Below are 23,705 nucleotides of genomic sequence, written 5' to 3' on the forward strand. Positions count from 1 at the left end.
TCAACACATGTACATGTAAGTGTATGGTTTCGACATAAAACTGCCAGTCAGTGTAATGACGTAATCTTCTCAGGTTCAAATAATATTGCACTTTCCCCTGGCCTATTCCTCCAACAAACGTTCGGTTACTTCGTTTTGCATTTTTGTGAAACAGTTTTAAACAATTAAAAACAATTTCAATATAACACAAAACTGTATAACCGTTAACTGGCGCAAATAAAGCGCTCTGGTATGTTAGTGAAAAATCGTCGCCCTCGTGATTTTTCTCCGTAATCAATTTGAAACGCGCCACGCTAGTTCCATTTTCGGTGATGACGTCACCGTGAGTAATGACATCATTGAAAGTATACTGCTTCATCAAGTGACTTTAAGTGCACGAAGCGGTCAGAGACTAAGATGGCGGCAAAGACGACTGCGGTGCCGTCTACTTGTCTTCTGATTGCCGTCCTCCCCCGTCCAGGATTTAGATTTCACCCGGAAGTGACGTAGGTCGGCCGCGTGATTCTCATGCAACATGGGTGTGTAACTGATCGGATCACATAGGTCCTGCAATTGAAGGAAATAAATACTAACGTATACAAAATTTATTCTTTAACTTTTAAAAATACATGTGTATAAAAATATTCTCGACGCTTTTACAAAAAAATAGTGTATGCCTCATATACAATAAAATTCGAGTCACAACCGATGCATACCATGCTTATTTAGGACTGAATGGCGAATAGATAATCACAGTTCACACAATGAATGCATGTTGTTCTTCTTGTAAAATACACCGAACAGAGAAATATTCATTAACTTATTTAAAATTATCAACTCACCAGCACAGTGTTCACTAAAACGTAATGGATCTGTAGAATTATTTTTAAACATACCCGATACTTGTTGAAGAAGGCCTTGTATCCGCCATGGAGTAGGTACACTTCCGGGAAGTTGAGACGTGGGTACCTGTCGCTGTTTAACATCCGATCTTGCGCGCGCAGGAACCGGTACCTGTTGAAGTACAAAAATGCGTATTAAATACATGAATACGCGATAAACATTTGTGACCAAGGATCAGAATATCATTTACAGTGAAAGTGTTGATGCATTGCTTTCTTTTCTTATTTAATATACGATGTACACACACGATATATCGTGTATGATGAAGGAGCATATGACGTTGTGCCACGTTAGTTTGTGCGACTACTTACATCTTAGGCCCTCTTTCTGATGAGAATTCACAGTGGAAGATCAGCACGTGACGCTTGTCGCCAGCTACTGGTTTCTGAAGCAAGCTGTTGACCTCATCTTTCGTATACAAGTTTACAGCGCCTCTGATGTGCCCGCCCTCGAACTCGTACGGGTAACGGCAATCCACTATGGTCACGTCACCAATGACGTCACTGAAGCAACCACGAATGACGTCAGCCATCACTTCCGGGGAAACGGCCGTAAGGTCACTGTGTTTTCCGGAAATTGTTGGAAGTGAGTATTTACTTGACCCATCAGCGATCATGTCATTTCCGATTTCAAGCGTTTCGACCGCGCTGATGATCCCGTTTGTTAAACGTTCGTTGGATTTGGGAGTTATGCCAGTAACGTCTTTGGCCTTTTTGACTGCATGTATTGGTGATGCTGTTAGGTCTACGTCAGCCGAGCGCTTTCCGGAGAAGAGGCCGCGTCTGACGTCAAACGCACCACTACGTCGTATCATCGGTTTTACGGAAATTTCAATCTGCAATGAAGAACAACCAATGTAATAGTAGCGTATGATTTTTGGGCTTTAATGTAATGCTTATCTTTTGAAAATACGGATATCTTGTTTGTACGAAACATAAAAACAAAATAAAGAAGATATCTTACATTCTGTAAAATACACATGCGTCGGTCGACGACCTCAGTTTTACAAAGAGAATAAACAAGAATATTACGTATTCAAATTATAAAGCTACATTTTCACATACCGATAAAGGTGTGTCTTGTCCATGGTCGTCTGCCATGCTGAAAGCGTTGTTTCCCTTTCCTCCAGGCGTTAGCACAGCCTCAAGTTCAGCAGGGCCAACTTTGCAGTCGTCACCGAATCCGGAAATGACGTCATCGAACAATCTCAATCTGAAAGTTTTAAATCATTTGGAACTGATACTACTGCACTGACTTAATTGATCTTAGATTAGATTTGAATTTAAAAGATTCATTTTTCATTGTTTTCAAAATGCATTGCTTCATTTAGTGACGACAACAAAAAATCGTAAATAAACCAAAATTATTGAAAATAAGAACTTTGGCTATTTAGATACAACTTAACAAAACCGCGTGTATCGATGTTTCTCTGGTGAAAACGCATATTCAATTTACTACACATAAATAATGAAAATACAAATTTATAAAATATTTGATAAAATCCTACCTCAGCGGCATATTGATACGTGATATTCTGAACAGAAATTGGTAGAAGGGAACTTTTGATGGCGAAGCTTTCACAAAATATGATTTTTAATATTTCATAAATCAACTTATATAATTTGACATTTCTTAATTATCGAGTAGAAAATTATCCCTCTCTTTAAATTAGTTTCTCCCCAGACTTTCTAATTAAGAACAGAGCAATCAACAGTCAAAGTTTGGTTTACTCGATATGTTTTATAGGTACGGTGATAATGATCTTTACATATCGGAAGAGTTTGAGACTTTTAATTGGTCAATCGCCTCTCAATGCACATGTCAAAGTACATGTAAGCTGTTGCTGTAGCTCATCCAAGCGGGCTACTCTTTAAATAGATTTCATCAGTGTGTAAAGTGAATTTTATCAGAATATTCGGACAAAACTTACCATATTTGATAACAATCTGACAAAGTTAAAAATCTATAAGTTTTCTTTCATATGACATATTTTATCTTGTAACAGAAGATGTAAAGAACTTATCGAATACTAGATGAACAATGTTGACACTTGTACATATTTGGATGTCAAATACAAAACAGATTTTTTTATATACGCATTTTCGTTACCAACCACTCGTATTGTAAAAGTGCTTTTCATGTCTGCCTTTCAATCATGAGCTCGTGGGTTCGATCCCAACCTCAGTGTAAAATTAGTGTCTGCCTCTCACTCCAGCGATCTTGAGTATGAGCCCAATCTGGTTAAGGGTGATATTGGTATTCACCTCCCACCCAAGACAGGTCGTGGGTTCATTCCCCACAGGGATATATTTTCACATTGGCCTTCAAAACGGACAGCATTCACAGATTGATTCATAAGCATTGCAACGCTTGTGACACTATAGCTCTTTGCCATTCGAAGATAGAATAATCGAAATGAAAATGTTCCTGCTTCCGAAGTCATAATGGTTTTAAAGACGCACTCTTACTCCCAAATAATTTTACCACAAATAATACAATTGTTAAAATATACCAAGAAGGATGAATAAATGTCGAAAACAATGGTTATTATGAAGGATTCCGAGATTAATTTGAAAAAAGGTGCAGAAAACACGGTATGTCTACCTAATGAGACGATAGTACAACACAGTAAATCTTTTAGCACTCACCAAACATTTAATATTGTTTGCGTTTTCATTATTAAATGCGTGGTGACAATCTTGTTATCAGTATTTAATATTTTCCATAAATGCATTATTTAGTAAGTACTGAGTTAAAAGTTAATGATTAAAAATGTATGGTAGTTATACATATGTACGTATTCGTTTTGAATAAGAGTGTCACTTTAATGTTACCTATTGATAAATGAAAGTCTATTTGACAAAGCCTTCATGCGCGATATGGGGTTTTCTTCTTAAATCTGATAAAAAAAAATGCAGTAAAGCACATGATCGTAAACGTTACATGTACACAAAAACACACGTGTCATTTTTCAATCAAACAACATGTTATAAATAACTTTACTTTCAATTAAATGTAACTGGTGTGACACATTCTAGTCTGGCCTTATCTTAACCGATATATCGTCTTTATAAAAATGTCACGTGTATCATGTTTATTTGGCCAATATTTATAAAAAGGAATATTAATATGTGAAACGTTAATGCCATTCAAATTAATTTAATCCATTATCTATTCGACATAAAGTCTACAGTTAAGAGTAAATATCATTTACAAACTTAAAGCTGCATTCTCACAGATTTACCGTTTTGACAAATAAAATATTTTTGTCTTCGAAAGAACCAATCTTTGAGTTAATATCGGTAAACCAATGATACATAACTGCTAACAAAAGATTAGTTTTAAATATTTACGTTAGAACGTTGATATGTACAGTATGGCTAAAAGCGTTTAACGCTTTAAAAAAGTGTATCGGCATAAAACATATAACATTTTTTGAACGTAAATATAAAAAAATGCGGTGTTATTTTTTTGTTAGCAGTCTTATATCACTTCTTTCCAGACATTCACCAAACAAATGCTCATTAAGACAAAAAAGAAATGTTGTCATAACAGTCAATCTGTGAGAGTGCAGCTTAAATGGAAAACAACTGGCTCTCATATCTTAAGATAATGCGCAGTTTTAGTTTGCCTGTTTTAATTTAAATGGCAGTTTGGTGTCATTACATATCAATTTTTCGCGAATACAGATAATCGTTAAAGTAATACTTAGTTTTTTTATTTAAATTGTCCTTAAAACTAAAATTAGAGATACGGTTTTTATGCGTATTTAATTTCTAAAGCCACCGATGTGTTTCGAAACTTTTAATTTAATCTCTCTTATAATGCTCTATAGCAAATGCATCTTTGGTGCGGTGGATGTTTTGTTTTTTACCATATTGACGGCTTTTAAGGATTGTAGGATTGTTATGAAGTAATTTTAACTCATGAACGTTCCTCATTTTATTATACAAATTGTTATACAATGTAAATATATATATATATATATAATGATCATTTACTAGTACCTTAATGATGCACTCTTATTCCCAAATAGAATTACCATAATTAATAGAATTGTTTTAAAATACCAAAAAGAATGAATAAATGTAAAAAAACAACAATGGTTCTTATGAGGTATACCGAGTTTGTTTTGAAAGAAAGGTGCAGAAAATACGGTATTTCTACCATGTGAAATGAAAGTAGATCAGAGTAAATATTTTAGCATTCACCAATCATTTAATATTTTTTGCGTTTTCAGCAGGTAAATACATGATCATAATCTTGTTATCAGTAATTAATATTTTCCAACAGTAAATTGTTTAGTAAGTAGTTTTAGGTTTATCACTTAAAATGTATGTTCGTTATATATGTTATATACGTTATATATGTTATATATGTTATATATGTTATATATGTTATATATGTTATATATGTTATATATGTTATATACGTTATATACGTTATATACGTTATATATGTTATATACGTTATATATGTTATATATGTTATATATGTTTTTGTATTGATTTTGAATAAGAGTGTCACTTTAATATTAATTGAATAATCTATTTAAACGCTTATCTTTAACAAATAACTTTATGTATCAATACCATGTATATGTACGATATACTGGCTTAGTTTTAGGGGTAATTTAAATCACGTGTTTGCAGGAGAATGCATTGAATTCTTTAAAGAATAGGAATAAAATATTGTGCAGTTTGAACAATAGATAAGTTTTAGTTGATTGAAATGATTAAAACTACATAGAAAATTATTCAAAACGAAAACAAAATATCAATCGAATACCACCAAGAAAAAGGAATTGCATATATAAATCAGTGCTAAAAAACCTTCTTCATTATGAGTAAACACGTGTTTTAAATAGATTCGCATCTTAAATGTTTTTGCTGCTGCTGTTGTTGTTGTTGTTTATCAAATCGCCCTTTTTTTCTGTTGTGGTTTGTTTTAAAATCATTATTATTTGTTCACTCGTTTGTGGTTGCAATTTTTAATGGGTATTATTCTGTTGTTGGAAATGAGCAATGCTTATTGTGGTAAACTTGTTGTTTTTAGCACTTTTGATTTCAATGTATTTATAATCATTTCCTAGTAATTTATTCTGATATACGAAATCGTGACAGCGTCTTTAAGCATCACATTATAGGCGATGGCGCAAGCATCTAAATAAAACTAAAAACAGCAATAGCACTTTTATCACTTAAAGTTTGTAGAATATTTAAAGATAACAACTTAAGTATGAACTTATGCCTAGCCACGTAATATAAATTATAATTATTTTACATTCGCATAATGCGTGCGTGATAGATTTTCCTCTAGCGCTATTTTACTTCAGCAAAAAGTTCCCTGTAGAGCGCTTTAAACATCGATAGACTAAGAAATATATAAGCTTAATATAAAAGTTAAGTACATAAAAATCCCCCGGTACAATATGTAACAAAGGGCTTTGTATAAAACTCACCATAAGGCAGAAAGTGCGCGCTTTTAAACTTGACATATTCATACGCTAACGAAGTGAATCGGTGCATAAATTATCGCTCGTCACGTGACCACTGGCTTGTTTTGATGTGTATTGGATTGTGTATTGGCTCAATACACAACTTTGAGAGCTTTATTGGACGCATTACCTGTGGTGACCTTTTGTTTACAGGTTAGTTTAAGTTATTTTACATTATATTAAACCTTTGTGGCAAAATATTTTCAGCGATCCATGTTTATTTGTGATTTGATTCAATTGTTTTTACCTTAACATCCTGCATGACAAGATGGCCGTACAGACGATGTTTGAAACGTTCCAGTTTACGTATATCTTTCCATGCAGTTTAAGTTGTTCAAATAAACAGTCTTCACTACAGGTATCAACACCAAAAACTCTGATCAGGATAATGCAAACTTAACACCAGCTACCATAGAACTAAAGCCGTAATAACATAAATATATCGGATGCATCGCCATTTTATTTAAGGTGAAGGAATGGATATAGTTTGTGGAAAATGCTCACTATTGATTCGCTGTTTGAAGGAGGCCTGTAATACAATATCTCGGTTTATCTTGATTATTTACATTATACAGATTGCCTGTTGCTGTTTAGGAATGCACAATTGAGCAGAGTAAACAACTTGATTTGTGTGATTTATACTTTATTTCCCACTTCGCCTAGCCGTATAAAAATACAGCAGAGCCTAAACCTTGTAAAGACACTCAAACTTACACTAAAGTATGCATGTATCTTATGGCAATGTGGCTTTTAAGACGTACTTAACGAAGTGTTTAATCATCTATTTATAAAGTCGTAGTTATATATAATTATGCAACTATATAAATACGTTAAGTTTATTTTGTATTGTGATACACACTTCTTTTATTAAAATGGCCATGGATGGTGTTGCCACGTCCTACAGCTAGCAAAGTTGTAATTCATTATTTGCTTAACATTTTCATCTTTATTTCGGCATTCAAACCATATTTAAATGTCTTTACGTGTTGTAAAATATAATTGTGCATATCCGATATATTAATAGTAGTTCATGCATTTTTATATTTCAAAATGAGGCTGTGTCATATCCGATCTAATATTAGTTCATCCATATTTATATTTCAAAGTAAGGCTGTGTCATATCCGATCTAATATTATATCATCCATATTTTTATTTCAAAGTAAGACTATGTCATATCCGTTCTAATATTAGATTATCCATATTTATTTAAGAGAAATTACAACGTTAGTCATGCTGCTGCTCATTTATATTTTATATTTCACTTGATTTAGAAAAGAAATTCAATCTTGAGTTGTATGTTTTATATAAGGCCGGTATGCATAAAACATCTTAAGTCATTTCCTATCTTAAATCTTTTTCCTTAGTTAAGTATCTCACTGGTACGCATATGGGTGGTACGCGGTACGCAGAATCTGAATCAAATGACCGTACCGGTACGCCGGAGGATTATAGGAGTATTCAGTAGACACGTGGTATCGGTAGGGGTACTTGCGCTTGTTCCAAAATACAAGTACTTGATATTAACATCTACACACGTGGTTAGGGGACGTAAAAGTTTACACTTCCCAAACTTTTTACCCAACCATGGAACAGTTAATCCATTCAGTTTTTTCCATTGAATAAGTAGCGTGAACTCTTAAAAACAACAACAACAACTTTGAATGCATTCAGGCAATTATGCCTATAGCATACAAACAATATACGAGCAAATGTACCAAAGTGCATGTAATGATGAAGCTGGGGTTTTTTACTGGCAGGTTGTAGGGGGTCGATGTCATTACGAACGCCGGCCTCTAGTCAGAGTTTCAGTACTGTAAAATTTAATTTTAATGTAACTTTCTCTCTAGCATAGAGAATATTGTAGTACACATGATCACACCACCCATTATGATACACATTTTTCAGGAAGAAATGGTTTATTATTATAATGATTTAATTATTTGTGTATCTATGGGCCGATTGTTCAGAACGTCGCTAAAGTTAACAACATTGTTAACGTCATCATTGTCAACTTGAAAAGTTGAAGTATTTTATGGTGTGCTTATATGTTTGCATTACATATGAACAGCTTGAACAGTTTTCTCATATCTTGTTGAAAATAAGTGCAAATCACAGGTGTATCCATTTAACTTCCAGAGCCATACAGATTTTAAAGTTAACAATAATGAGGTTAACAACGCTGTTAACTTTAACACCATTCTGAACAATCGGCCCTATAAGTTCGATTGATGGATTCTAGAGTTTAGACAGTTCGCATACTTGGATTACGAAAAAGATCTACACAGTTGTAAAAGCAGTCCTAACATTAATATTTTATATTTAATTCTCGTTTGTAAAAAAAGTTTAGACCCGAGTTTATCTGAACTTGTCAGATCCTTTCCTTTGTCTACATTATAAAGAACTACCTTCAGGTGGGTGGGTGGGGGTGGGGTGGGGTCATTACGTCTAGTTCAAGCGTTCCCCAAAATTTGATCCAAATGTCCCCTCCCTACCTCCGATTCTGTATCTATTTCTAAGCATGTTTTATACCGTTTAATGCTACGTGTGCTCAAGGTTTTGTGTTGCAATTTCATCTTTTTTATCTAAAATATTCTACAATTGTGATATACCCTGCTATAGGTCTGTTTGAATTAAAATCCAGATTTGATTTGATTCTTCATATTGAGGCCCGGTTCTCAAAAAAAGAAATAGAAAAAAGTTATGCCTACCTTCCCTATTCTCTGTTGTTTTTTAGATGTAGTGGAAACAATTTGTTTGGGCCTAACCTACATTTATACAAAAATATTTTTTTTATTTGTTACAAGACAACAAGTATACTGACCTCCTGCCCGCTCCTGTCCACATATACCCTTAACTTGAGGCGGACATATATGAGACTGTGCCATCACATTATTTTGATACGCGTTTTCCAATTAGCCATTTAGAAGTATTCGGTACGCAAGAGGTCGGTACACAGTACGCAGTACGCTGTACGCAGAAACCAGTGGAAATGGTATGCGTTACGTAAACTCTTAATTCGTTCGAAAATATTTGTTCACCAGATTCGGGGATAGGAATTGTATGAGTTTTCGGTATGCACGGGAGGGGGGTGGGGTTGTAGGGAAGGGTGAGGGTGCACACCCTTATTAATGATATGTTTGATGCGTATTATCAATGCGGAAGACCTTTATAATACCTAATTGGATAAAGATAATAAGTTTTCAAAACTCTATCTAGCTTGATAAATGACTAAATAGTACAACTTATGTTAGTACAATATGCAACAAAAATATATTAAAATAAACGAGTAGGCTATCATTTCTTTTATTTGCCGTGCAACTCGAATATTTCTGTCGCATAATAGTCAAAATAACGGTGATTTGTGGGTATGACTATTAAAGACTATTAAAGATGCACTATAACCACCAATATGCGATGTACTACAATTAATACAATTGTTTTAATGTACCGAAAATGATAAATATATATCGATATCGATGATTCTTATGAAGGACACTGTGTTTACTTTGAAGGAAAGGTCCAGAAAACACGGTAGTTCTACTTATTAAATGAGACGATTGTAGATCACTGTAAATCTTTTATGACTCACCAGTCATTTTTGTGCGTTTTCAACTATTAATTTAAATACACGGTTGCTATCTTGTTATTAATGATTAATACTTTCCATGCCCGCATTTTTTAGTAGTAGTTTAAGGTTTATCACTCAAAATGTATGTTTGTTATACATGTATATGTATTGATTTTAAATACGAGTGTCACTTTAAGCCATATTAGCCGTCAAACTAGAATATTTCTCATATTTTTCATGTTACCTGAACGTTTTTTATCGAAAATTCCATTTATAACATGCAACTCTACATGATATGTTATTTTTTTATAAATAATAAATGTCACTGTCGATACTGCTTCCCTTGACTGGGTTTTGTAATTGTTGTGCAAAAAATGCAATGCATAAAACATGGAGGGTAAACTCGAGTATCGATGTGAAGATATGAATATTCCTGTTGTTTAGTTAGGCCAAGAAAAATACTTTTGGTTTAGATTACCCGACGCTACATACGAAATCCTCGCCGCCCCTTATATTTTAAATAAAATGATTATAATTAAGTTTGTGTTTTAATATGTAGTTCAAAACATTTAAAGCTTTATACAGACGATTTCTATAAGACCATTCTCCAATACTGGCAATAACGTTCGTACATAATGCCTAATAAAAAGAAATAAAACATTAAAGCCTACCTACCCTACCTGTTTTGAAAAGGATGTAACCCTTACCAAGCCATATTTTTGGCCTAAGGTTACACTTATTTTGTTTCTACCCTACCCACAATTTTGTGAGTTGGTAGGAGTCTAGGTTGTTCTTTCCCCTGTAGTATTCACGTTTTGGCTTCTAACGCCCATCTGTAGAAAATTGTCAAGAGAGGGGGGTGGGGGCACCATAGAAGGCCAAAAACATTAGTAGGGCCGTGAGTCGGTCGAATTAACCTCAAACACACATTTTTTTAAGGATGGCCTTATACAATTATTGATAACACTACTTTCACTAAGTATGGCTTCATGTATTGCAACTGACAGTCACATTATTTTCCTGTTTTAAGCTTGTATATCATTTCTTTAAGAAATACTTTAAATAAATGTTTTATCTTGTTGATAGAACGTTTATGTAATGCTGTGGATAATTCAATAGTTTTCAAGTGGAATGTTGTTTTACTAACAACTGTTTTTGAGAACGTAACTATGTTTTTTTAAATAATGTTAACAAGATTTTATTGCTAATGTGAATTATATTATTATGTTGTTGTTGTTTTCTGGGACAATATTCCTGCATTACAGACCGATAGGGCGTTTAAACAGATAAAAGTGATTTTCTAACATTTCATATCATATTATTTTTGTGATACTTTTCAAATGGAATGTTTATAAATATCTTAGGGTAACTTTATGTTGACCTATGTTAAAATACGTATTTTTTAATCGCATAGGTAATTTAATTTGATAAGAAAACACTGCTATTTTATTGACAACAGCATAAAATACATATTTATATATTGTCATATATTAGAGAGTAATTAACATCAAACAATTTTCTATATCATTATGTTTTAGGATTAATCAATATATGATCGGGTCAAGTCTATTGTGTGTTTTGTGAACAAAATCTGTAAGCTTTAACCCCATTTTCTGGTAAAGATCGACTTCTTTAAGTGACACGTCGAATATATTCAATCCTTGCAGGTATCGAACTTTGGACCATTTGGTTGAGAAAAAAACCAGACCAAAAGGACATTTGTTGCGCAAAAGCGATCTTCATTATGAATAAGTGAATTGACATATTTTTTAGTTAATGTTTGTAATGTTTATATTTCAAGGTTCAAGATGACGGAATGCGTACCGAAAAAGCCGAACATCGCCGAAATCTCCCCGCACTTGATTTGCGCGCTATGCGGGGGATACTTGATCGACGCCACCACGATTGTAGAATGTGTGCATTCATGTAAGCCGGTTTAACAATTTTCATATTTGTTTTTTAAATCAATATATTTTATAACTAATACATATGCAAACTATTACGATTTTAAAGCTTCACTCTCACAGATTGGTCGCTTTGACAAGTTTTTTAGTTTTTGTCTTGGAACGAGCCAAATTTTGCGAAAACGCATGGAAACCAGTGATATAAGACTGCTGACAAAATATCAGATCGCAGACTTTCATAATGAAGTTAAAAAAACTGAGACTCTTTCTAAGATAAAAATTAAAAAGTTGACAAAAATCGGTAAATCTGTGAGAGTGCAGCTTTATTGCATCATTTTAATTCCACAAATTATTTTCGGCCTTAAAATACAGTAGAAGTTTTCTGAAGTTTACTTTCTTGACTTTAATAAATATTGTCATTATTGATACCCTGAAAACAGCATAAAAAACACAAGAAATTATCGAATAAATTCCACAGACAGTAAATTTTGAAGTGGATCGCTCTCGATTTCTTAAGCAAAACTTTACATAATTGAAACTTAATTGCGGAACTTTTAAACACATAGACTTTTGTAAACATCGTTATCTTCTTAATGGCTTCCTCATAATTCTCCAATTCAATACGCATTTCCTTCTTGAATTATTTTTTCACACTTTTTTTCGTAACTATTTGTCATACTCTTGTGCATTTCTTATGAGAGGCGGAAATGGGTTATGAAAAGGGGATGTTCATATATTAACTGCCAACAAAGGAAGAATAAGAACTTATCGTCCCGTTTCTTGTGAGATGATAAACATTTAGAAATGTAATTTATATAACTATTATATGCTTTCCGGTGGTTTATAGATATTTATCAGTTAAAAAAAATGATATTTCACTGTTTCAAACAGTGAAATAACATTGTGATATTTTTCACTGTTTTTGAAAATTTAGCCCGCTCCAATTCAAACGTCAGCGCGAACAGGACTGGGACACAGTTTCAACGTAATTCATATCTTATAGCTAAAAATCGTTACTAGCGCATACATTGGCATAAATATCTTTTTTAAACCTAAATATGAAAACCTGCGATCTGTGAGCAGTGATTTTTTCGGAATTATTTTCACTGCCTGAGGGAAAAAGGGTCGACTTCGGTAAAAATACAAAATCAGGCCACAATAACTAATATATAATGTTTTCACTATTTTTTGCGTATATTATGGTGTGAAAGAGGAAGTCTTGTCAAGAGTTAGCTTATTTTTCAAGAAATTCATTTCTTTTTGTATGCTTTAACGTAGTCTGCATTTAACAAATTTGGAAAAAAAAATGATTTTGGAGGAAAATGGACATTTTTTCGCAATGGGAAACAGCCTTGAGAAGGCAGTAAATTGCACCAAAAATCACTGGTGAGAGTGTACGTTTAAAGGCGCACAGTATAAGTTGATGCATGATGCAAAAACATTTTAATGCATTACGTTTAACTATTTTGATATTATCATTTTTTTCAACAAAAAAGCATATGATTTTAGTATAGATAAATATATAAAATAGCGATATTCTGACGCTTTTTTATCTGGAAAAATTTGTGGCCACGTAGCCACTAATTAATAAAAACATTTATAAAGATGTCTTTTTCTGTACCTAAATCATATTTTTTGGGGTGTTTTTTTTCATTTAAGTCAAGCGAGTTAAACATGATATTGCATTTGAATTTAAAACAAATACATATGGCATGAACATTATTGTGCGACTTTAATGGCCATTTATTTATAAAACTATGAACGAGTAATACAACTGGAAAAAATATTATTATATCAATTATTCTTGCAGTTTGCAAGACGTGTATCGTGCGGTACCTGGAGTCGAGCAAGTATTGCCCAATCTGCGAAGTTCTCGTGCACAAAACCAAACCCCTACAGAATATCCGGCTAGACCACACCCTACAGGACATAGTGTATAAACTCGTGCCAGGCCTATTTCAAAGTAAGTAGGGGTGTGGGGAAGGGCGTGGGCGAGTAAATGGCATTGTTTTTGTTTTTATAAGGAGGGCGAGTAATGCAGAACGTAGAATAAGACCACGCACCAAACGACACCTGAGGACATATCTCACCTAAGAAAACATCGTGTAAAATTCGGTGCACGGTCGTTTTTTTTTTCAAAGAAAGTAGTTCGAGGGTAAAAAGCCACCAAAAGATACCACTGATGTAATGTTGTTGTTTCTTAATAAACTTTTAAAAAACAAAAACAATCAGAAATGTATTATAGTATTAGTGATGTTTGTGAAAGACTCAAACTTTCTTTATTTCCATTCGCAGGTGAAATGCGCAGACGTCGTGAATTCTACAAAGGCTATCCAACAGTCCGTACGTATATTATATTATTAAGTCCTCTAGCATCAACAAAACAATTCGTTTTTTCCGGTTCTGTATATATCAGCTCGGAGTAGAATTGTTATTGTTCTCAGATATCATGCGGACCGGATCGGTCCAGGGACCCCAAATAAAAGATTTTTCAAAAGCTGATTTAAAAGTGTGTACTGATAGAATACGAATTTTACTTTATTTGTTGTAAGTATTGACACTCAAGTTTGCTGCAAATTTGGAGCCAGGAGAACGTTCATGAGATTTTCTTAAAACCCAAATTTGCATCTGCTTCAGGGTGCGTCAGAGCCTTTGACCCCCATTGGGAAGAAACGGGGATGGGGGGGGGGCAGAACACTCGTCGATGGCCTCCCTAGCTTCAAAATCCAAAGACTATTTATTCCGCATTTTGAAATTAGATGCTGCTTGCCTTTATGACTTTAATGACGTAAAATTCCGGAACCGGAAAAATGTAGACTCGGCAGTGAGGCCATCGACATGTTTACATGATAGTATATTGTGGGTTGAAAACTGCATTAAAGGCATTCTAATTGATATATAATGTTTATACTAATGAATGTTTGCAGGCAGCGCGAAGACCCGTCAGGAGCAACAAGGATGCCGCCACATCTACACCGCCGACGAGAGTTTCAGCGTAGCACTGGAGTTCTGTCCACAGTAAGCTGTCTTAACCCAATTTAAATGTCTGAACACAAATGAATTCATGAGGATTTTCTTGCTTAGAATGTTTCAACCCAAATTAGTGCTTCTAGAAAGATTTTCTCCATTAAATTGGCTGAACCCTAATGCCTTCATGAATATTTTCTCCCTTAAAATGGCTTAACCCAAATGGCAAATGCCTGCATGAATATTTTGTCCCTTAAAATGGCTAAGCCCAAATGTTTACAGGAAGGTATTTTCCCTTAAAATGTCCAAGCCCATATGTGTACAAGGAGATTTTCTCCCTTAAAATGGCTAAACACAAACGCCTACAGGAAGATTTTCTCCGTTAAAATGTCTGAACCCAAATTCCTACAGGAAGATTTTCTCCCTTAAAATGTCTGAACCCAAATTCCTACAGGAAGATTTTCTCCCTTAAAATGTCTGAACCCAACTTCCTACAGGAAGATTTTCTCCCTTAAAATGTCTGAACCCAAATTCCTACATGAAGATTTTCTCCCTTAAAATGGCTAAACCCTTAGCATACAGGAAGATTATCTCCCTTAAAATGTCTAAGCCCAAAGGTCTACAGGAAGATATTTCCCCTTAATATGTCCTAGCTCAAATGTTTACAGGAAGATATTTCCCCTTAATATTGTCATAGCCCAAATGTCTACAGGAAGATATTTTCCCTTAAAATGTCTAAGCCCAAAGGTCTACAGGAAGATATTTCCCTTAACATGTCCTAGCTCAAAATTCTACAGGAAGATATTTCCCCTTAATATGTCCTAGCCCAAATGTCTACAGGAAGATATTTTCTCTTCAAATGTCTAAAGCCAAATGCCTACAGAAATATGTTCTTCCTTAAAAGGATAACCCTAAAATGCATACAGGGAGATTTTCTCCCTTAAAATGGCTAAACCCAAACGCCTTCAGGAATATTTTCTCCCTTAAAACGGATAAACCCTTAGCCTACAGGAAGATTTTCTCCCTTAAAATGTCTAAGCCCAAATGACTGCATGAAGATTTTCTCCCTTAAAATGGCTTAACCCAAATGACTATATGACGATTCTCTCCCTGAAATTGGCTTAACCCAAATGACTTCAGGAATATTTTCTCTCTTAAAATGGCTAAACCCTTACCCTACAAGATTTTCTCCCTTAATATGGCTTAACCCAAATGACTGCATGACGATTTTCTCCCTTAATATGGCTTAACCCAAATGACTGCATGACGATTTTCTCCCTTAATATGGCTTAACCCAAATGACTGCATAAAGATTTTCTCCCTTAAAATGGCTTAACCCAAATGACTGCATGAAGATTTTCTCCCTTAATATGGCTTAACCCAAATGACTGCATGAAGATTTTCTCCCTTAATATGGCTTAACCCAAATGACTGCATGAAGATTTTCTCCCTTAAAATGGCTTAACCCAAATGACTGCATAAAGATTTTCTCCCTTAATATGGCTTAACCCAAATGACTGCATAAAGATTTTCTCCCTTAATATGGCTTAACCCAAATGACTGCATGAAGATTTTCTCCCTTACAATGGCTTAACCCAAATGACTGCATAAAGATTTTCTCCCTTAATATGGCTTAACCCAAATGACTGCATGACAATTTTCTCCATTAAAATTGCTTAACTAAAATGATTGCATTAAGATTTTCTCCATTAAAATGGCTTAACCCAAATGACTGCATGAAGTTTTTCTCCCTTAAAATTGCTTAACCCAAATGACTGCATGAAGTTTTTCTCCCTTAAAATTGCTCAACCCAAATTACTGCATGAAGTTTTTCTCCCTTAAAATGGCTTAACCCAAATGACTACATGAAGATGTTCTCTCTTAAATTGGCTTTACCCAAATGACTATATGACGATTTTCTCCCTTAAAATGGCTTAACCCAAATGACTGCATTAAGATTTTCTCCATTAAAATGGCTTAACCCAAATGACTGCAAGAAGATTTTCTCCCTTAAAATGGCTTAACCCAAATTACTGCATGAAGTTTTTCTCCCTTAAAATGGCTAAACCCAAATGACTATAGGAAGTGTTTCTCCCTTAAAATGGCTTAACCCAAATTCCTACAGGAAGATTTCCTCCTCTAAAATGGCTAAACCCAAATGCCTACTGGAAGATTGTCTTCCTTAGAATGGCTAAACCCAAATCCATTATTATAACTAAAACCAAAAACCTACAGGAAGTGATTCTCGCTTTAAATGCCTAACAAAGGCAAAATACGGAAAGTATTTCTGATACTGATTCCAATTTGAGTTTGGTGTTCTCATAATGTATGTATATTGATGGTTTTAAATCATTGCATTCCTCTAATAAGTTTAATAATTATCTCCTCATCTTTTCAGGGGCCGTGTGTGTCGACCGTCACGGCGAAGATCACGGAGTAACGATCAGTGCAGCTCGGTTAGTTTCGCTCAAATATACATAAAATATATGTGTAGTTCTACATTGTTCCGCACAGGCAAAGGCGTCGAAGCAGAGGCCGCACTTGTAGTGTTAAAATATGAATCAATTCGACAAGTGAATACGCTGTATCTTGTTTGATCGGTTCGACAAAGTAAGTTTTGCACCTTTTATGTCAGTTCGGCACAGTAAGTGTAGCACCACTGGTCAATTCGACACAGTAAGTGTAACCCGTTGGTCTGTTCGACATAGTAGGTGTAGTGGCGTTGGTCAGTTCGAAACAGTAAGTGTAGCACCAATGCGTCACAGTAAGTATGGCACATTTGGTCAATGCGACAATAAGTGTGGCACATTTGGTCAATGCGACACAGTAAGTGTGGCACAGTTGGTCAATTCGCAACAGTAAGTGTGGCACAGTTGGTCAATGCGACACAGTAAGTATGCACAGTTGGTCAATGCGACACACTACGTGTGGCACAGTTGGTTAATGCGACACAGAAAGTGTGGCACATTTGGTCAATGCGGCACGGTATATGTGGCACGGTTGGTCAATGCGGCACAGATAGTGTTGCATAGTTGGTCAATGCGACATAATAAGTGTGGCACAGTTGGTCAATTCGACACAGTAAGTGTGGCACTGTTGGTCAATGCGGCACAGTAAGTATGGCACAGTTGGTCAATTCGACACAGTACGTGTAGCACCGTTTGACTGTTCGTCTTAGTTAGTGTGGCACCGTTTGTCTGTTCGACACAGTACGTGTATCACCGTTGGTCTGTTCGACACAGTATGTGTATCACCGTTGGTCTGTTCGACACAGCACGTGTATTACCTTTTGTCTGTTCGACACAGTACGTGTATCACCGTTGGTCTGTTCGACACAGTACGTGTATCACCGTTGGTCTGTTCGACACAGTACGTGTATCACCGTTGGTCTGTTCGACACAGTATGTGTATCACCGTTGTCTGTTTGACACAGTACGTGTATCATTGTTGGTCTGTTCGACACAGTACGTGTAGCATCGTTGGTTTGTTCGACACAGTACGTGTAGCATCATTGGTTTGTTCGACACAGTACGTGTAGCATCGTTGGTTTGTTTGACACAGTACGTGTAGCATCGTTGGTCTGTTCGACACAGTACGTGTAGCATTGTTGGTCTGTTCGACACAGTACGTGTAGCATCGTTGGTTTGTTTGACACAGTACGTGTAGCATTGTTGGTCTGTTCGACACAGTACGTGTAGCATCGTTGGTCTGTTCGACACAGTAGGTGTAGCATTGTTGGTCTTTTCGGCACAGTACGTGTAGCATCGTTGGTCTGTTCGACACAGTACGTGTAGCATTGTTGGTCTGTTCGACATAGTACGTGTAGCATTGTTGGTCTGTTCGACACAGTACGTGTAGCATTTTTGGTCTTTCGACACAGTACGTGTAGCATCGTTGGTTTGTTCGACACAGTACGTGTAGCATCGTTGGTCTGTTCGGCACAGTACATGTAGCATTGTTGGTCTGTTCGACACAGTACGTGTAGCATCGTTGGTTTGTTTGACACAGTTCGGAAGCATTGTTGGTCTGTTCGACACAGTACGTGTAGCATTGTTGGTCTGTTTGACACAGTACGTGTAACATTGTTGGTATGTTCGACACAGTAGGTGTATCACTGTTGGTTTGTTCGACACAGTACGTGTAGCATCGTTGGTATGTTCGACACAGTACGTGTAGCATTGTTGGTATGTTCGACATAGTACGTGTAGTATTGTTGGTTTGTTTGACACAGTAGGTGTAGCATCGTTGGTTTGTTTGACACAGTACGTGTAGCATTGTTGGTTTGTTCGACACAGTACGGGTAGCACCGTTGGTCTGTTCGACACAATAGGTGTAGCATCGTTGGTTTGTTCGACACAGTACGTGTAGCATCGTTGGTATGTTCGACACATTACGTGTAGCATTGTTGGTATGTTCGACACAGTACGTGTAGCATTGTTGGTTTGTTCGACACAGTACGTGTAGCATCGTTGGTTTGTTCGACACAGTACGTGTAGCATTGTTGGTATGTTCGACACAGTACGTGTAGCATTGTTGGTTTGTTCGACACAGTACGTGTAGCATCGTTGGTTTGTTCGACACAGTACGTGTAGCATTGTTAATATGTTCGACATAGTACGTGTAGCATCGTTGGTATGTTCGACACAGTACGTGTAGCATCGTTGGTTTGTTCGACAGTACGTGTAGCATCGTTGGTATGTTCGACACAGTAGGTGAAGCATCGTTGGTATGTTCGACACAGTACGTGTAGCATCGTTGGTATGTTCGACACAGTAGGTGTAGTATCGTTGGTTTGTTGGACACAGTACGTGTAGCATCGTTGGTATGTTCGACACAGTACGTGTAGCATCGTTGGTTTGTTCGACACAGTACGTGTAGCATCGTTGGTCTGTTCGACACAGTACGTGTAGCATCGTTGGTCTGTTCGACACAGTACGTGTAGCATCGTTGGTCTGTTCGACACAGTAGGTGTAGCATCGTTGGGTTGTTCGACACAGTAGGTGTAGCATCGTTGGTCTGTTCGACACAGTACGTGTAAAATTGTTGGTTTGTTCGACACAGTACGTGTAGCGTCGTTGGTTTGTTTGGCACAGTACGTGTAACATCGTTGGTTTGTTCGACACAGTACGTGTAGCATCGTTGGTTTGTTCGACACAGTACGTGTAGCATCGTTGGTTTGTTCGACACAGTACGTGTAGCATCGTTGGTCTGTTCGACACAGTACGTGTAGCATCGTTGGTTTGTTCGACACAGTACGGGTAGCATCGTTGGTCTGTTCGACACAATACGTGTAGCATCGTTGGTTTGTTCGACACAGTACGTGTAGCATCGTTGGTATGTTCGACACATTACGTGTAGCATTGTTGGTATGTTCGACACCGTACGTGTAGCATTGTTGGTTTGTTCGACACAGTACGTGTAGCATCGTTGGTTTGTTCGACACAGTACGTGTAGCATTGTTGGTATGTTCGACACAGTACGTGTAGCATTGTTGGTTTGTTCGACACAGTACGTGTAGCATCGTTGGTTTGTTCGACACAGTACGTGTAGCATCGTTGGTTTGTTCGACACAGTACGTGTAGCATCGTTGGTCTGTTCGACACAGTAGGTGTAGCATCGTTGGTTTGTTCGACACAGTACGGGTAGCACCGTTGGTCTGTTCGACACAATAGGTGTAGCATCGTTGGTTTGTTCGACACAGTACGTGTAGCATCGTTGGTATGTTCGACACATTACGTGTAGCATTGTTGGTATGTTCGACACCGTACGTGTAGCATTGTTGGTTTGTTCGACACAGTACGTGTAGCATCGTTGGTTTGTTCGACACAGTACGTGTAGCATTGTTGGTATGTTCGACACAGTACGTGTAGCATTGTTGGTTTGTTCGACACAGTACGTGTAGCATCGTTGGTTTGTTCGACACAGTACGTGTAGCATCGTTGGTTTGTTCGACACAGTACGTGTAGCATCGTTGGTCTGTTCGACACAGTAGGTGTAGCATCGTTGGTTTGTTCGACACAGTACGGGTAGCACCGTTGGTCTGTTCGACACAATAGGTGTAGCATCGTTGGTTTGTTCGACACAGTACGTGTAGCATCGTTGGTATGTTCGACACATTACGTGTAGCATTGTTGGTATGTTCGACACCGTACGTGTAGCATTGTTGGTTTGTTCGACACAGTACGTGTAGCATCGTTGGTTTGTTCGACACAGTACGTGTAGCATCGTTGGTATGTTCGACACATTACGTGTAGCATTGTTGGTATGTTCGACACCGTACGTGTAGCATTGTTGGTTTGTTCGACACAGTACGTGTAGCATCGTTGGTTTGTTCGACACAGTACGTGTAGCATTGTTGGTATGTTCGACACAGTACGTGTAGCATTGTTGGTTTGTTCGACACAGTACGTGTAGCATCGTTGGTTTGTTCGACACAGTACGTGTAGCATCGTTGGTTTGTTCGACACAGTACGTGTAGCATCGTTGGTCTGTTCGACACAGTAGGTGTAGCATCGTTGGTTTGTTCGACACAGTACGGGTAGCACCGTTGGTCTGTTCGACACAATAGGTGTAGCATCGTTGGTTTGTTCGACACAGTACGTGTAGCATCGTTGGTATGTTCGACACATTACGTGTAGCATTGTTGGTATGTTCGACACCGTACGTGTAGCATTGTTGGTTTGTTCGACACAGTACGTGTAGCATCGTTGGTTTGTTCGACACAGTACGTGTAGCATTGTTGGTATGTTCGACACAGTACGTGTAGCATTGTTGGTTTGTTCGACACAGTACGTGTAGCATCGTTGGTTTGTTCGACACAGTACGTGTAGCATTGTTGGTCATTTTGACTCACTCCGTTGGCCTGTTTGACACAATTAGTGTTACAAAATTTAAAGGGTTAATTCGTTCTGTCACATTTTCATTAAGTTCGTTATTTAGAATCAAAGCTGATATACTAACTCGTTTGATTTGCACATTACACCTGAAGCAAATGCTTCTAGGTTAACGAATAATAAATTATGTCCATTTGTATTACAGGTACCGGAGAGACGATACCTGCTCTGTCCAGCGGGCACCACCATCGCCCTGCTACGGAAGTTCCTTCGGTTAAAGTTTGCCCTCGATAGCAACTTTCAGGTAAGGATTTGACAATCTCTGAAAAATATATGTCCAAGTAAATGTAATGTCCGGTGATTGTATTACAGTGTGACTAAGGCGAAGATTGTTGTGGTCCAGGTACAGGTTCTCGCCTCTTGTCCAAGAGGTCTCGGCTGCTCTCTATTTTGGTAGCAGACTTTGTCAATCAGAGCACCTCGGCCATCTCCGCGAAAAAAAACGAGCATTGGATAATAAATGCGGGTGCATTAGTAAAAGTAGTTCGTAAAATTACAAGTACTAAATTAATTAAGTGAAGTGTTTTAACATACAGGTTTTAATACTAAGTTCAAATTGATTCCAAGTAAATTATATAATTGCATAAATAATTTATATTCATAAGGGTAAACTCCTTAGGCTTACCTGCTAAATTAAAATTACTCCGCGGTCTACTTTCAGTGTTTAAAAAGCTTCGTTGTAATACTAGAATTAATTCAGTGTCTGATTTAGTTTGCACACGGGACGAGTCACAATTCCTTGGCAAGTAAAACGATTCCATAACGGACCTAATAACTTATCAGTCAGTGAAGCCATGAACCACTGACAACGGATTTTCAAACTCATATGATTTTTTTTAAACATCAGAAAAAAATCGAATAATTCCAAACTAAAAATGATGATGCCAAAAATGTGAAAATTAATTGACAAATATATTTTTTCATCAAAATCCAATGTACTATCGATGTTATTATGGTGTCATGTACGGACTTCATGACAGAAATCATGATATTGAAATGTACGGTTTATGTAATTTGTTTAAGGTGGATCTCGTTCACGTTGGTGGGCTGGTACAAGATCACTATTCCTTAATGGACCTAGCCTACATCTACTCTTGGAAAAGGGTAAGACATCCATTTAAAAGCTCGTTTAAGTAGAATTACATCTCCCCTATAGCACAGTCGTTGAGCGTTGGCTTTGGGTGTGTGTGGTCCTGGGGTAATCCCCGACCGCGTCATACCGAAATATGTTAAAATATGGTATCAGTTAGTCCATTGGCTTGCATTTGAGTTAATGAGGTTGCATTCTAAGTCAGTCAGGTGCTCTGAAATAAAATCTTAATTATTACGGAATCGCTCGTTTGTGTCAAGCCATAGTGTAACCAATGTTTGCGAGCGGCCTACGAGCAGTCTCACGAGCAGCCCCGCGAGTAACCCCGCTAGCAGCCCTTCATAAAACGCAAATAAACAAACCAATCTTGTGATGGCATGGCCTCATGGTCGTCTTCGGCGATGGCATATTGAGCATAAGCCATTACTCAACACTATTCGAAATGTGTGGATGAAACTTGGTATAAATGTTACCCAGTGACATAATGTATGATCGTGTAGTACATGTTTCCATTGTTCGAAATTGTAAGCAGGAAATTCGTCCTCTTGAGTTAATGCAAAAACGAGTTGTACTTAGAAACAAAAGTGTATGCTTTCCGTTAGACCAAACATGTTTGATTACTCTCGTAAATTCATTTAAGTCAACAATGCACACTTATATGTTGAAATATTAAGTTGGTCTACCTTAACCAAGAGTGATGGATATTTTGACCTTTTAACATTACATTGTAAACATCACGTGATAATACCAATCAACCCGCCACGCAACAACGAATCGCTCATAGCCATTACTAACGTTCATAAAAATGGTGGTCTTCAACGACGGTGGCAAATATCAACATTTGCTGAGGGATTCCAGCTTTTTGGTCTTCTAAACCACTTACTATAAATTTGAGGGGCTTGC

At 36.7% G+C, this 23,705-nt stretch overlaps 2 protein-coding genes across 3 annotated transcripts in view; one reads left to right on the forward strand and one right to left on the reverse strand.

The window, feature by feature from the left end:
- Window positions 1–6,795, reverse strand: LOC128234410 (M-phase inducer phosphatase 1-like). Its single transcript, XM_052948633.1, has 5 exons — window positions 6,627–6,795; window positions 1,947–2,094; window positions 1,194–1,717; window positions 876–993; window positions 1–546 (listed from the first exon to the last, which is right to left on the reverse strand). The coding sequence occupies exons 1-5, from the start codon at window positions 6,632–6,634 to the stop codon at window positions 385–387; spliced, it is 960 nt and encodes a 319-aa protein (XP_052804593.1). The 5' UTR covers window positions 6,635–6,795; the 3' UTR covers window positions 1–384.
- The window catches only part of LOC128234395 (serine/threonine-protein kinase fray2-like), a 22,194-nt gene continuing 4,876 nt past the window's right edge, over window positions 6,388–23,705 (forward strand). Inside the window, exons 1-8 of one of the 2 annotated variants that reach the window (XM_052948613.1) lie at window positions 6,388–6,532; window positions 11,750–11,874; window positions 13,663–13,815; window positions 14,148–14,195; window positions 14,780–14,870; window positions 17,218–17,275; window positions 21,858–21,956; window positions 22,736–22,816. In XM_052948613.1, coding sequence (XP_052804573.1) covers window positions 11,757–11,874; window positions 13,663–13,815; window positions 14,148–14,195; window positions 14,780–14,870; window positions 17,218–17,275; window positions 21,858–21,956; window positions 22,736–22,816 — 648 coding nt within the window. In that variant the 5' untranslated portion in view covers window positions 6,388–6,532; window positions 11,750–11,756. Of the gene's footprint in view, window positions 6,533–10,974; window positions 11,112–11,749; window positions 11,875–13,662; window positions 13,816–14,147; window positions 14,196–14,779; window positions 14,871–17,217; window positions 17,276–21,857; window positions 21,957–22,735; window positions 22,817–23,705 lie in introns of those variants that run through there. The other variant, XM_052948622.1, reaches the window with a different exon arrangement.

This window comes from Mya arenaria, chromosome 1 (genome assembly GCF_026914265.1).
Source record: "Mya arenaria isolate MELC-2E11 chromosome 1, ASM2691426v1".
NCBI classification, from domain to species: domain Eukaryota; kingdom Metazoa; phylum Mollusca; class Bivalvia; order Myida; family Myidae; genus Mya; species Mya arenaria.